At 45.4% G+C, this 12,872-nt stretch overlaps 1 protein-coding gene across 10 annotated transcripts in view; it reads right to left on the bottom strand.

The window, feature by feature from the left end:
- Positions 1-12,872, bottom strand: part of SOX5 (SRY-box transcription factor 5) — a 783,822-nt gene that overhangs the window by 40,400 nt on the left and 730,550 nt on the right. For all 10 annotated transcript variants that reach the window (XM_082238845.1, XM_082238846.1, XM_082238847.1 and 7 more), the window contains one exon: positions 6,897-7,069. In XM_082238845.1, the coding sequence (XP_082094971.1) occupies positions 6,897-7,069 (173 nt within the window). The remainder of the gene's footprint in view (positions 1-6,896; positions 7,070-12,872) is intronic.

Here is a 12,872-nt window from a genome sequence, read left to right as displayed (position 1 = left end):
ACCTCACCCATCCTTGCGAAGCTTTGCCGGTCTTACCGAAAGGCTGTTCGCTTCCCTCAGAATTCCTCAGATGTTCCTCAGAGCATTAGCCACCAAGTTTACCTCAGAGGTTTGCTGGGGTCGGGGATTTGGGGGGAGGGAAGGAATCTGGTGGCTGCTTGCCTCCTTTCAGTGCATAACACTGAAAGGGGATCACTCTTCCCCACTCGGAGACGAAGGCATGCAAACGAGCAAAGGAGACGAGGTTGAGACGGAGCCTGACAACCGAAAAGTGGCAGACGAAAAGTGGACACAGATGAGGGCTGTAGCTCCTGTTACTTAATCAAAAAAGCTGAAGTGGAGTCACCAGGGCCGTCGCAAAGTCATGTGTTAGAACAACAGCTGATCTGTATTAAAGAAGATTAACTCACAGTGCCACGGCGGAGGGCCCTGGATTATTTTATGTACTTCCCTTGCCATACAAGCCGTCAGCACAATTACTGCCCTCCGAAGTGAATGACTGATCTGTAACCACAGCTAAACAGCAGGCTGCTTAGGGGCCTGGCCTGCTTCATGAAGATGGATTTCCATACCATCAAAGCGCTTTTAATGGGCTCCCTGATCCCGACCACAAGGCCCCGCTTTGCAAGTATATAGGAGTTGGGATGAAGGCTCCCTGTCCAAAAGGATTTGGTCGGTTGTCACTTGACAATTCCCAGCTAGCGCAGGGGAGGAGAGGGAGAGGGGGCCGGCGGAGGAGGAGGAGGAGATAGGTAGACTTGTCTCTGCTTTGGAGGATTAAGAAGAAGAAGGAGAAGAGAGAGGGGAGTACAGATGCTTTCTAAATGCAACCAACTGCTGTATCCACAGCTGAATTCAATGTGCTTAACAAATAACGGCAATTTAGCTATGCTTGCGAGGAATAGCTTGAGTCACTTTGCATTAGCATCTGGCTGAGTGTTAAAGTCATTTCTACATGGGGAGCAGAGAAAAGGAATTTCTGCTCCGAGCATCCTTTCAAGAATGCTTAAATATTTGAATATAAATTCCTTTGTGCTTGCGATCACTTCGTCTTATATCTGACACTCCATTTTCTCCCCGCGCAACACCACTCTCCCCACCTCCCTTTGCTGGGGCTCTTCTATCTGTAGCACCATCAACACTCACTCTTCATCTGCAGCCCCCCCACCTCACACCGCCCATGCTTTTGCCTCCCCACCCCCCCAAGCAAAGCTGCCCTTTATTCCTCTACAGCAGATCTTAGGTAGTGAGAGACGCCTATTATGCCAAGCACTTTTTGTCCTCCAGAGTTCCTCTCTGGAAAATGCCCGAAATTGCAGCAATTTCCCCATATTTTACACTTGGGGGGGGTGGCACACAGAGTACGTTCCACTTGTGGGGCTGCTGCAAAGGGAGGTCATTGCTGAGCTCGCTGGGAGCATCAGAAAAGGGGAAGAGAGTTAGTTATTGGAGAATGAGGCACTTTCCTCTCTGAAATCAAGAGGGGTTTCTTCTCCCTCACTCGCCACAAAAAATGGGCCACACTACATTCATTGCTCAATTTGTGTAATAAGAGAGGCCAGGAAATTTGTCCTGAAGTTACCCTCACAATTTTAAAAGTGGTTTCCCCTCTAATCCTGTAAGTGTCTGGGATGGCAGTTAAGTAGGTTAGGAAGTCAGGGTCAAAACTGAGATTGCGACAAATGCATGACTTACACCAAACATAGCACCCACAGAGCCACTCCAACCCCCCCCATTATATCTAGAAGAGTTTTTTGGTGTGTCGTGGCAGCAGCACAACCTTCCATGACTCCCTGCTCACTGCCAGCCAATAACATAGAGGAGTGGCACACAAAATGCAGTGACATCACAGCCAGATGTTCTGCCAGATGTTGGGGAAAGCTTAAGTGCAATTTTCATCATCATCTGCTGCCACACGCTCATTATGTCATCTTGCTTAGTTCTTACTGGTAAGAGAAGGCACTCTTTACATGCTTAGGGGTACCCTTTTTATTACCACGTCACCTCCGCAGGGATGAGTCCTTGTGCTCAGAACGACTTCTGGGGCCAAGTCCAAGTCATTTTTAACTAACCTTGCTGCACACTCTTACCGAGCCAGGGAAAGTACAAAAAGCTCAGCTGATTAGAGCATGGTGCTGATAATGTCAACGTCGCAGGTTCAATCGCCGTAAGGATGCATATTCCTGCATTGCAGGGGGTTGAATTAAACTGTAAGCCTGACTGTCTTATTGATTGTTATAAACCTCTCTGGGAGCCTTTTCAGTGGGTAAAAATGCTCTAAATAAATAAAGCCAAGGGCCAAAAATCAGCTGAAGGGTACTGTGGTTATAATGACCAGGAGGCTCATATGGACTTTTCTTTTTTACTATCATGATTTGTAACACATGGCGATATATTTCCAGGACCACAATAGAGGAGCAATAGGTTAAGTCACATGCTATGGTCTCAATCAAGACCAGTGATAGTTATTTAATGTCCAAGAATCAGGTTATTCCAATAAGTTGCTCCAAAGAGGCATAGGCAGGGCTGGGTTTTGATGTGAACTTTCAGAATCTGTGACATCACACAGGATCTGACACGCTGAGAAGGATCAGCTTCTGTTAAAAGCAAGCAGCTTCTTCCCTGTGATTGTTTAGAATGGATCAAATAAAACTCAAAAAGAGTGTGCTGGAGACCTGTGGTGCATTTTGTTTTACTGGATGTTACTGGGTGAGAGAGGAATGGGATGTCTGCTGTTTTCAGAAGCAGTGGCTTAATGCTCCGGTAATATTTAGTTCTGGTCTCAAGCTACCAGTTTCACAATGCTGTGCTGTGAATATAACTCTGTGCACTGATAACGGGAGAACAGTGATCACGACAAAGCCTCTGCTATCTAAATAGCTAAGGTTTGGGTAAACAACAACATCATCATCAACAACAGTTTTATATCAGCCTTCATCCAAGGATCACAGGGCAGTTTACAATAAAAATAATCCCCCACAAAGCTACCAGTGATCAGGAATCTTTGCAGTCTCCCCGAGATCTACTCCTCAGCGATAAAGGAAGGAAATTAAGAACAAGATCAGCAGAAGACAAAGTAAAGTGCAGGTATAAATATGAAGAAGATCTGCAGAAGGGACATGGAAAAGACTTAAGAGCCTCGGATAGAAGATCACCAGGTTGATGGACTAAATGGAATGGATAGAAAGGACTGACAGAACCCGAGACCAGGAAGAAGAGACGGTGGATGAAGATTGGAAGAAAGTTTAAAAATTCATTTAGAGAAATACTGTAAAATTAATGAGTGTTAGAAAAAATGTTGGAATGAAACTATCTGGCTTTAGTAGAAATGCTATAAGGAGTTATGTACAAATAAGTTTTAAGTTTTAGGGCTTTTTATGGTAAGATAAGGTTAAAATAAATTAAGACAATTTAATGACAGAACATAGCGAAAGATGGAAAGGATTTGCTGAGATAATTAATAACTAGAATACAAAAAAGGGAGGTGTGAGGAGGTCGATGAAACAAGATAACGAAGGATAAAGATTTGGGAATATTGGATTTGTTTTTAATTTTTTGTTCGCTTTTGTTTTTGTTTTTGATGTATTGTGTGTTTTGTTCTCTTCTTTCTTTTTATTGACTTGTATTGTTTAACTTCTGTTTTTCTTTCTTTTCTTTTTCTTTTTTTCCTCTGTAATTTTAAATTCTCAATAAATATCATTAAAAAAAAGAAATCATTTTTTTTTTGTAATTTGCATTATCCTTTGGTTTTTTTCTTTGTAGACTTTCTTTCATATAATTGATATGCAAATCTGGAACAGTGAAGTCGAACCAACAATGCATGTCCGAACCCCAAGTTCTATGTTTTCCTCAGCTGCAAATTTGTCTCTCAGACAGGATACTTTAGCACAGCTGCACTTCTTTCCCCTTACAGATGTGACATTTTCTTGAAAGAGTGTTTTCAGGGTTTTTACTCTGCGCCCCCCCACGCCCCTTGTCCTGGCCAACAGCTCTCAATTTCCAGTGTTGTGAAAGTGGCAGGGAAAGGCAGCAGCGAGTCCATTCACACACTCAGCAAGGGGCAGAAAAAAAGCCTGCACTGTGAAAATTCACAGGGGAGCCGGGGGCGAGGATGAAATACAAGGAAACCAAGGAATTCACACCATGAGAAAGGCAGTAGAAGCATGGCAATTTTTTTTAAAGGTGTGTGTGTGTTTCCTATTGCTCTAGCCTATGGTTCAAATCCTTTCTCAACTAGGAGGTTCGCAAGATGAACAATTTCCTACCCAACCTCCAATGCGGCCATACCCTGTTTTCCATAGCTGTCAACTTTCCCTTTTTTTTGCAGGAAATTCCCATTCCAGTGCCGTTTCCCGCTGCTTCCCACTGCTATCCTGGATTGTTAGATATTCCGTAGACTGTCCCCGGGACTGGTGAGGCTGCTGATCCCTTATTGTCAAATCTGAAAGTTGACAGCTATGCTGTTTTCTCTAAATGAGGACTATATTAAGTCAGAGCTGCATAATCTCCATTTTTGTTTATGGCTATGGTTTAGGGCTGGGGAACCTCCAGGTGCTGTTAGGCCTATTGGACTCCCATCATCCCTGGCCATGGACTATGCTGGCTAAGGCTGACAGGAGTTGGAGTCCAAAAACATCTAGAGGGCCACACCTAGGTTCTATACAAGATCCATGTCAACTTCTACATGAACCAGCAAAGATCAACAGCCAGCTATAGTAGCAGACACTAAGTTTTATGAGAATCATAGAATCATAGAGTTGGAAGAGACCACAAGGGCATCGAGTCCAACCCCCTGCCAAGCAGGAAACACCATCAGAGCACTCCTGACATATAGTTGTCAAGCCTCTGCTTAAAGACCTCCAAAGTAGGAGACTCCACCACACTCCTTGGCAGCAAATTCCACTGTCAAACAGCTCTTACTGTCAGGAAGTTCTTCCTAATGTTTAGGTGGAATCTTCTTTCTTGTAGTTTGGATCCATTGCTCTGTGTCCGCTTCTCTGGAGCAGCAGAAAACAACCTTTCTCCCTCCTCTATGTGACATCCTTTTATATATTTGAACATGGCTAATCATATCACCCCTTAACCTCCTCTTCTCCAGGCTAAACATGCCCAGCTCCCTTAGCCGTTCCTCATAAGGCATCGTTTCCAGGCCTTTGACCATTTTGGTTGCCCTCCTCTGGACACGTTCCAGTTTGTCAGTGTCCTTCTTGAATTGTGGTGCCCAGAACTGGACACAGTACTCCAGGTGAGGTCTGACCAAATTTATTATATAAATTTATTATACAAATTTATTTATAAATTTATAAATAAATTTATTACGCCTTTCCTCCAAGGACCTCATTGTCATCTCACTCTCTCCAGTCCATCACAACAACTCTTTGTGGTAGGTTAGGCTGAGTGGGACTGGCTGGACAGAAGCTTCATGGCTGGGTGGAGATATGGCCTCAGGCTACCTCGCTCTTAGCCAGAAGCTCTAGCCACTACACCAGTCAAGAGCCACAGCTGAAAGGTACAGGAGCCTGGCATTTCTGGGGTTGTGTTTGGGTTTTTTTTTTGCTGTGTCATCTAACATGACTCATAAGAAAAACTCACAAAACATGCATGACAGCCTGATGTCACCAGCAGCTTAGCCTCCGTGTCAGCAAAAGCTTTTGCTCCCAGAGAAGCTTGAATAACATTATTTTCAAATCCAGATCATCTCCCCAACACATGTATTTCCAAAAAAAGCATGTCCCCCCCCCCCACTTGGACCAAATACTTCAAGGATCACCCAGGCATAATACGTATTGACAGCATGGAATAGAGCTTTTTTAAAAACACACACACCAAAACACCCATCTTGTTACATTCAAACACGCACACCCTTGCAAAAGGGCTTATTAGGGCTTTCTTCTTTCCCTTCCTTGAGTCAGTGTGTGGATTACCTAAATAAAGAAACTGGCAGAGTCTGAACATTGCAGAAGAAAGATAAATCGGAGAAGCCCAAATATAATTTCTTAAGCCCCATATCAGACCATATCGTGGGTGGTGCTGTGGTCTAAGCCACTGAGCCTCTTGGGCTTGCTGATTGGAAGATCGGCGGTTCGAATCCCTGCAACGGGGTGAGCTCCCGTTGCTCAGTCCCAGCTCCTGCCAGCCTAGCAGTTCGAAAGCATGTCAAAGTGCAAGTAGATAAATAGGTACCGCTCCGGCGGGAAGGTAAACGGCATTTCCATGCGCTGCTCTGGTTCGCCAGAAGTGGCTTAGTCATGCTGGCCACATGATCCGGAAGCTGTCTACGGACAAACGCAGGCTCCCTTGGCCTATAGAGCGAGATGAGCGCCGCAACTGGGCCTAATGGTCAGGAGTATCTTTCCCTTACCTTTAAGCCTCTATCAGTGGCTCAAGATGCCCCTCCTATTATTTATTATGCCATCCTCACCCCAGTCTTCCTCCCAATCTCATCCCAAGGTACTCAGGGCGGTCTGAATGGTTGCCTCAAAACAACCCTGTGAGGTAGACAATGGTGAGAGGCAGGGACTGTACCAAGGCCCTCCTCAGAACGAGAGATGGAGACATACCCCTCAGCCACCACAGCTCGGTTCAAAGCATATCCAAGCATAGAACTAGAGGGGACGTTAATTACATGATCTCTGATAATGCTTCCTGCTCTCTTGGGTAGAGGATACAGCAGGGTGGGTGGGTGTAGAAAGGTTGTGTGGCAGAGGAAGAATTTAAATTCATTGTCCTATCCATATTATTATTTTTTTGCCTCTGGCATGTGGCCCCCCAAAATGCAGCCCTCCAAGTAGAAAAGGCCCACCGAACCCCTGTCCCAAACAGAAAAGCTGGTACAGAGAGCAGTCAGGTGCAACACTTGGGAGCCGAACTGCCAAGAGGATTCTTGGAAGACTGACCTTGTCTGTCCTGCAGTTATTCAGACCCAAGTTGTTTGTCACAGCAACCTTCCCGTCGAGCACCTGTTGCTCCCGCCGTAGCTGCTCCTTCATCTGCCGAGCCTCCTGGATCGCCTTGGTAACAGCATCGTGGTCATTTAAGTACCCTGACGATGTGATAGAGGAAAGGATATCTAGGCACGGGGTGGAGGGGAGAGAGGGGACACAAAGAGGAGCAAGGTTACCAGGAAACATTGCGAGCGGTTATCTTCAAAACACTCAGGTGGCCTTTTTTTAATGGACGCTGAGCAATGAGCAAACTCATCAGTTGCTAGTGCCTCGAATTAGGGATGGAAACACCCTGTGGTATAAATGGACGAGTATTTTATTCATTCTTCAGTCAACGTATGGAAATAAAAGATCATCAGTGGTATCAGGAGGCTTTAAAAACAAGTTTTGAGGATGCTAAATAACTACTTTCCCTCGCTTGGCCAGATAGCACAAGGAAATTGTTTACTGTGTGCAAGATCAATCAATCAATCAATCAATCAATCAAACATACATACAAAATGAATTTTACTCCCCTTTGGAAGCATGCCACTATTATTCCTGTTTTATAGACAAGCTAGGAAAGAGACCTCCAGGACCACCTTAAGACTACAGAGCTGTAACAAAAGCCCTGGAGATAAAGATTATGGGTCGGTCCAATGCTTCCCGTACTCCGAGTAGGCCCACTGAAATTAACTGGCATGGCCATACTCCAAGAAAAGCTGAGGGCTGCATTCCTAGAGAGTAATCTGTTGTGGGCTGTTGTGATGGGTTGGGCAAAAAGAAAAAAGATGGACCAGCCCCTTTTCTCTCCATTTGACGCCGTTTGACGCCCCCTTTCCCTCTATCTCCCTTTTCTGTGGAATGCTCTCCCTAGAGAGGCTCACCTGGTACCTTCATTACATAACTTTAGGTGCTAGTTGAAAATGTTTTCCCATAACCAGGCCTTTGGCTGATTAACATTCTGTGGACTTTTACTTTATTTATAACTTTCATTTTACAACAAACAAAAAGCAAAAAACCCAAACAAACTTAAAAATCAAGTTATTACATGCATCATAGGGACGCGGGTGGCGCTGTGGGCTAAAGCCTCAACGCCTAGGGCTTGCCGATCGAAAGGTCGGCGGTTCGAATCCCCGCGGCGGGGTGCGCTCCCGCTGCTCGGTCCCAGCGCCTGCCCACCTAGCAGTTCGAAAGCACCCCCGGGGGCAAGTAGATAAATAGGTACCGCTTACCAGCGGGAAGGTAAACGGCGTTCCGTGTGCGGCTCTGGCTCGCTGGCCACGTGACCCGGAAGTGTCCCCGGACAGCGCTGGCCCCCGGCCAATAAATGTGAGATGGGCGCACAAACCCCACAGTCTGTCAAGACTGGCCCGTTCGGGCAGGGGTACCTTTACCTTTACCTTTTACATGCATCATATTTCGACTCACCTCTCTTCTTTCTGCAGTTCCTTATACTTATAATATTTTTACTGCATTTCCAAATTAAACCTAGTCATTATTTATCACATATAATCCATAATTGTTTAATATCACTGCAGGCTTTTACCTTTTACTTTAATCCTGCTAATGTCTTAACCTGTTTGCAAACCATTCTACGGCCTTCTAAATGTGTTTGTGGGGTGTGTTATTGGTTTGTTTCTATTTTTGTTTTGTTATGTTAGTTTTGAGTTCAACTTCTGTATTATTATATTGTGAACAAACAACAACCCCACCCCACTCCGGACACCACTTTTCTCTCCATCTCTCGCTCTGCCCTCCAGGAAGCCCCCCGGAACAGATTTTGGGGGCACACAGGGTGAAGGAGAGGAAGTGCCATTCCACAAGTGGAACTCTGTCCTGGGCACAACCCTTAATTCTGAGCCAAACACTCATTAAACTGGGCACCAAGCAAGCAGTCCAGGGGAGCCCATTACAACGTTTGGGTAACACTTCCCCAAAGGCCCTTTCCTAACCTATGACCACGGGCAGTGGCCCTTTGCATCCTGCTAATTAGCCTTGCTAATGCTACTTATAATCTAAGTCCGCTGCAATAGGAACTAGGTCAAGTTTTGTACAGCGCCTAGCACGCCTCGTTGCTGCAGCAAACGAAATCCCATGCAGCAAAAAAAACTGGAGCTATAATTGCCTTCCTCTGAGCCGAGCTTATTTAATTGCAGCCTGTGTGGCAGGAAGAGAAAATCAAAATATCTTACACCCGTTTCCTTAAACTCGCAAATCCCTTAATAAACCACAGGTGATGATGCTTTTGCTGTAAGATACGGCGGCTGAGCGGATAAATCTCAGCTACGGAACGTCACCCGCAGCTACACAAACGCACACACACACACCTCCCTACGCCACCTGTCACTCAGAAACACATAAGGCACCATAGTGCCATGGACTTTAGATTCCCGCTCTGCTAATTCTGGGTCAGATGTTTATTCCTTGGCTGCAGTTCACACACACACACACACACACACACACACACGGAATAAAGACCTCCAGAGCCCAATCTATTCAAACAGATGGGGAGGGGGAACCAATCCTAATATCGGCCATTTCTCTACCTGCCTCCCCGTTCCTCTTAACCTGGTCAGTTTCTCTATATCTTTTAAAGCTAGGGCATCAAAGTTGCATATTTATTTATTTATTGCATTTTATATATTTTTCCCTCCCTTCCGAGAGCAGCCTTGAAAACTGCAATATGAAATTGCCCGGAAAGGGGGCTTCTGTTTGTGACATGAGGCTAAATCTAACCAGATCCATTGGTGAATTGTAACAGATGGAGGGGCTGTTAGACAGAAGGCTGGCACTAATCACACGCAAAATGACCGGCTTGCCTCAACATGTTCCATGGATTCCAGCAAACTTTACACCCTAATCCATTTTTAGAACAAAAAACATCTGGGCCATAAATCCTCTAATCTGCCAAAACACGCTATTAAATCCCATGATTTGTTGAAAAACACTAAGATTAAAGAAAGGAAATATAAAATGGCTAACTGCCGCGTTAGGAAAGTGTTATTAATACTCTTTTCTTTTGTCTCAATTATGAATGTTCTGTTCCTAAAGAGCCTTGTCTAATCATGTCACATTACACATCCTTGCCGTATTGCTTGCGCCTTCTATCTGATCTGCCGATTGCCAAAGAATGTACAACATTGTCTCCTCGCGCTCCGCTTTGAAATGTTACGGGGAGGGAAGCTGGTGTCAGGTTCGTCTGCGGCAGCACTGCTGAGAGGTTGTTGGGTTGTTGCTGGTGTGTGTGTGTGTCTCTGTGTGTGTGCTTTTAAACGCTTCAGAAAAAAATAAAATTGTTTTGAAAGCAACGGAGTTTGGCAATTCCCGTTTCCTTGGGAAATCTAAACCTAGGCGCTTGGGAAGCCTCCCAGTTTGAGTGGGCAGATGAAGCCTTGGTTAGCGTTGATCTTCGCATTGAAGGCAGTGAGGGGGTAGCAAAATTACAGCAATATTAGGTGGCACGATGTGCTGTATCAGATGGAGAAGGCATTCCATGAATGCTTTAGGTTTGCTTAAGGAAGAAAAAACACACACCTAACCGCAAGTGCAGTAGAAGGCTAAGATATCGCTGAAGCCTGTTCCTTTGTGAGCAAGCTTTCTACAAGCACTTGCATTCGCTCTTCACATTCGAAAAGAAGACCCCACGCTTCCCCCTGCACTCTAAAGTGGTGTCGTCCTTTCTATCGCATGTGTAGAACACGCCAGAGCTATTTATTTTCGGGACTTTCTCAGCCCAAGACTGAAGGTGGGTCTACTATTTTTAAATTCCCTCTGACATGAAAAAACCCCCAAAACCCAACTGCCTGCATGTAATAAACTAGCACATCAGGGAGAGGCTCAACAAAACCCTAAAACTAAGATTGAGCCCAGGACAAATTAGAAAGGGACACGTTTTTGAGTTTGTGAAAGATTGTTATATTGTTGTTAGAGTATGATGTTTATAATTATTATTATAATTTCGTTATTAGCCTTGGTGAAATATGCTAGTATCTGGAACGCCTGAGTTTCTTCCTTTTCTTGATTATATTAAAGAATTTCCCCCTAAGTAAATTTAAAAAGTGGAGTAGGAATCTACCTTTAGTCAACAGAATGTACTGTCCTCAAAAATCTCCATGTTTGCCTCCTTATTTATTTTTCTTAAAAACGAATATCGATAGATTTATGGTAAAATAGATATCTATAATATACTGGGATGCAAATGTTAAGAAAATTTCATTTCCCCCCTCTCTTAACTTCCTTCTGTTATGACTTGATTTTTTGTTCTTTAATAAAAACGAATTACAAAACAAACAAAAAACCTACTTTTCTACCTCATTTTTTTCTTTAAACGTGGGACAATATTCATTGCCCACACTGCTTAATTCCAAAGCAGCATTCGCCTAAAACCTCTAGATATTTTACTGGCTGGAGCTAATGGAAGTTGTCGCCCAAGAGGATACCAGGTTGACAAAAGCTGGTCTAAAGTGCAGGTGTTGACTCTCTGTGTCTACTTTGCCATGTTATGCTGGCAAGGTGGAAGTCTCTACAGTGTGCTACTTTCACACACTATGCAGGGAATGTTGGAGTGCGGCTGCTCGCCGCTGCAGCATTGCATCTGGTGGAAAGTGGGACAATGCTGACCTAAGAAGGCACACACTTTCCCCACATGGCCTGGGGCTTCTGAGCAGGGCTGAGGGAAAGGTAGCCTACCCAAGGGGGGCCTCAATCCACCATCACAATCTGCATAATGCACAGAACAACTCTTAAAAGCTGTCAACGGAAGAGACAGGTTGCAGAGAATTAACGGGATCGTGGAACTCGTATTTCAGGAAGGCTGCAGCTCTAGTCGACATTTCAGAAATCGTGTCCTTCCCCGCAGAGAGCACACATTGCAGTGAGATCATCAAGATTAAACTTTTACTGCTGTTGTGGGTGGGAGCGATTGGATAGCCACAACAACCCGATTGGTAGTCCCTCGGTTGCTAGGGTAAATCTGGCCAATGGGATCGTTTCATGCATTAACCGAGGGACCCATATATACAGCTGCATGTTGTGTTGAGCTTCCTCTTTATCGCCTCATGCACCAGATCACCCACCCACCCTCCCTATATTTAGGGTTCATTATGTGGGTGGCACTTTGGGTTAAACCACAGAGCCTAGGGCTTGCTGATCAGAAGGTCGGTGGTTCGAATCCCCGCGACGGGGTGAGCTCCCATTGCTCAGTCCCAGCTCCTGCCAACCTAGCAGTTCGAAAGCACGTCAAAGTGCAAGTAGATGAATAGGGACCGCTCCGGCGGGAAGGTAAATGGCATTTCCATGCGCTGCTCTGGTTTGCCAGAAGCGGCTTAGTCATGCTGGCCACATGACACGGAAGCTGTATGCCGGCTCCCTCGGCCGATAAAGCGAGATGAGCGCCGCAACCCCAGAGTCATCCACGACTGGACCTAATGGTCAGGGGGTCCCTATATCTCTACCTTTATGACCTTGCTATGCCGTCGTGGGTCATCTGCTTTTGGGACAGGGGCCTGGTAGGAATTTTCACATTTGGCTGATTGGCTGGTGCCACTTGGGTTTCGCCTGCCGCATAGCAAATAGTCACAACATAGTCTTGGCGGTTGGGCATTGGTTCAAAGTGTGGTTGAAAGGAGTTTGGAGCACCCTCCCATGCGCAAAGGCATCCAGGGGCTTGCCTTGCTTGTGTCCCATCCCCTTTCAGGGTATAGGGCCATGCCAGAGCCCCAGGAGCATGTGGGGTGAGCTTGAGTCTGACCCCGGTCCACTGCTCCCCCAGGATGTTTTCCCTTACTGACATCTGGCAGAGTCCAGGCATCAGTGCTGCCCTGCTGAGGTCAGGTGCAGCTAGTCAGGAACCAATGCCTAAGCAAACCACTCATGATCTGTAATCAATAAAGTTTGGCCAAAATTATGCCCATAACCTTAAACTAAATTCCCTGTCAATTGTGTCTT

The sequence above is a fragment of the Podarcis vaucheri genome, assembly GCF_965113315.1.
Source record: "Podarcis vaucheri genome assembly, chromosome: 10".
Lineage (NCBI taxonomy): Eukaryota > Metazoa > Chordata > Lepidosauria > Squamata > Lacertidae > Podarcis > Podarcis vaucheri.
The sequence above is the reverse complement of the archived record's forward strand: the minus strand, read 5'-3'. Positions and strand labels throughout refer to the sequence as shown.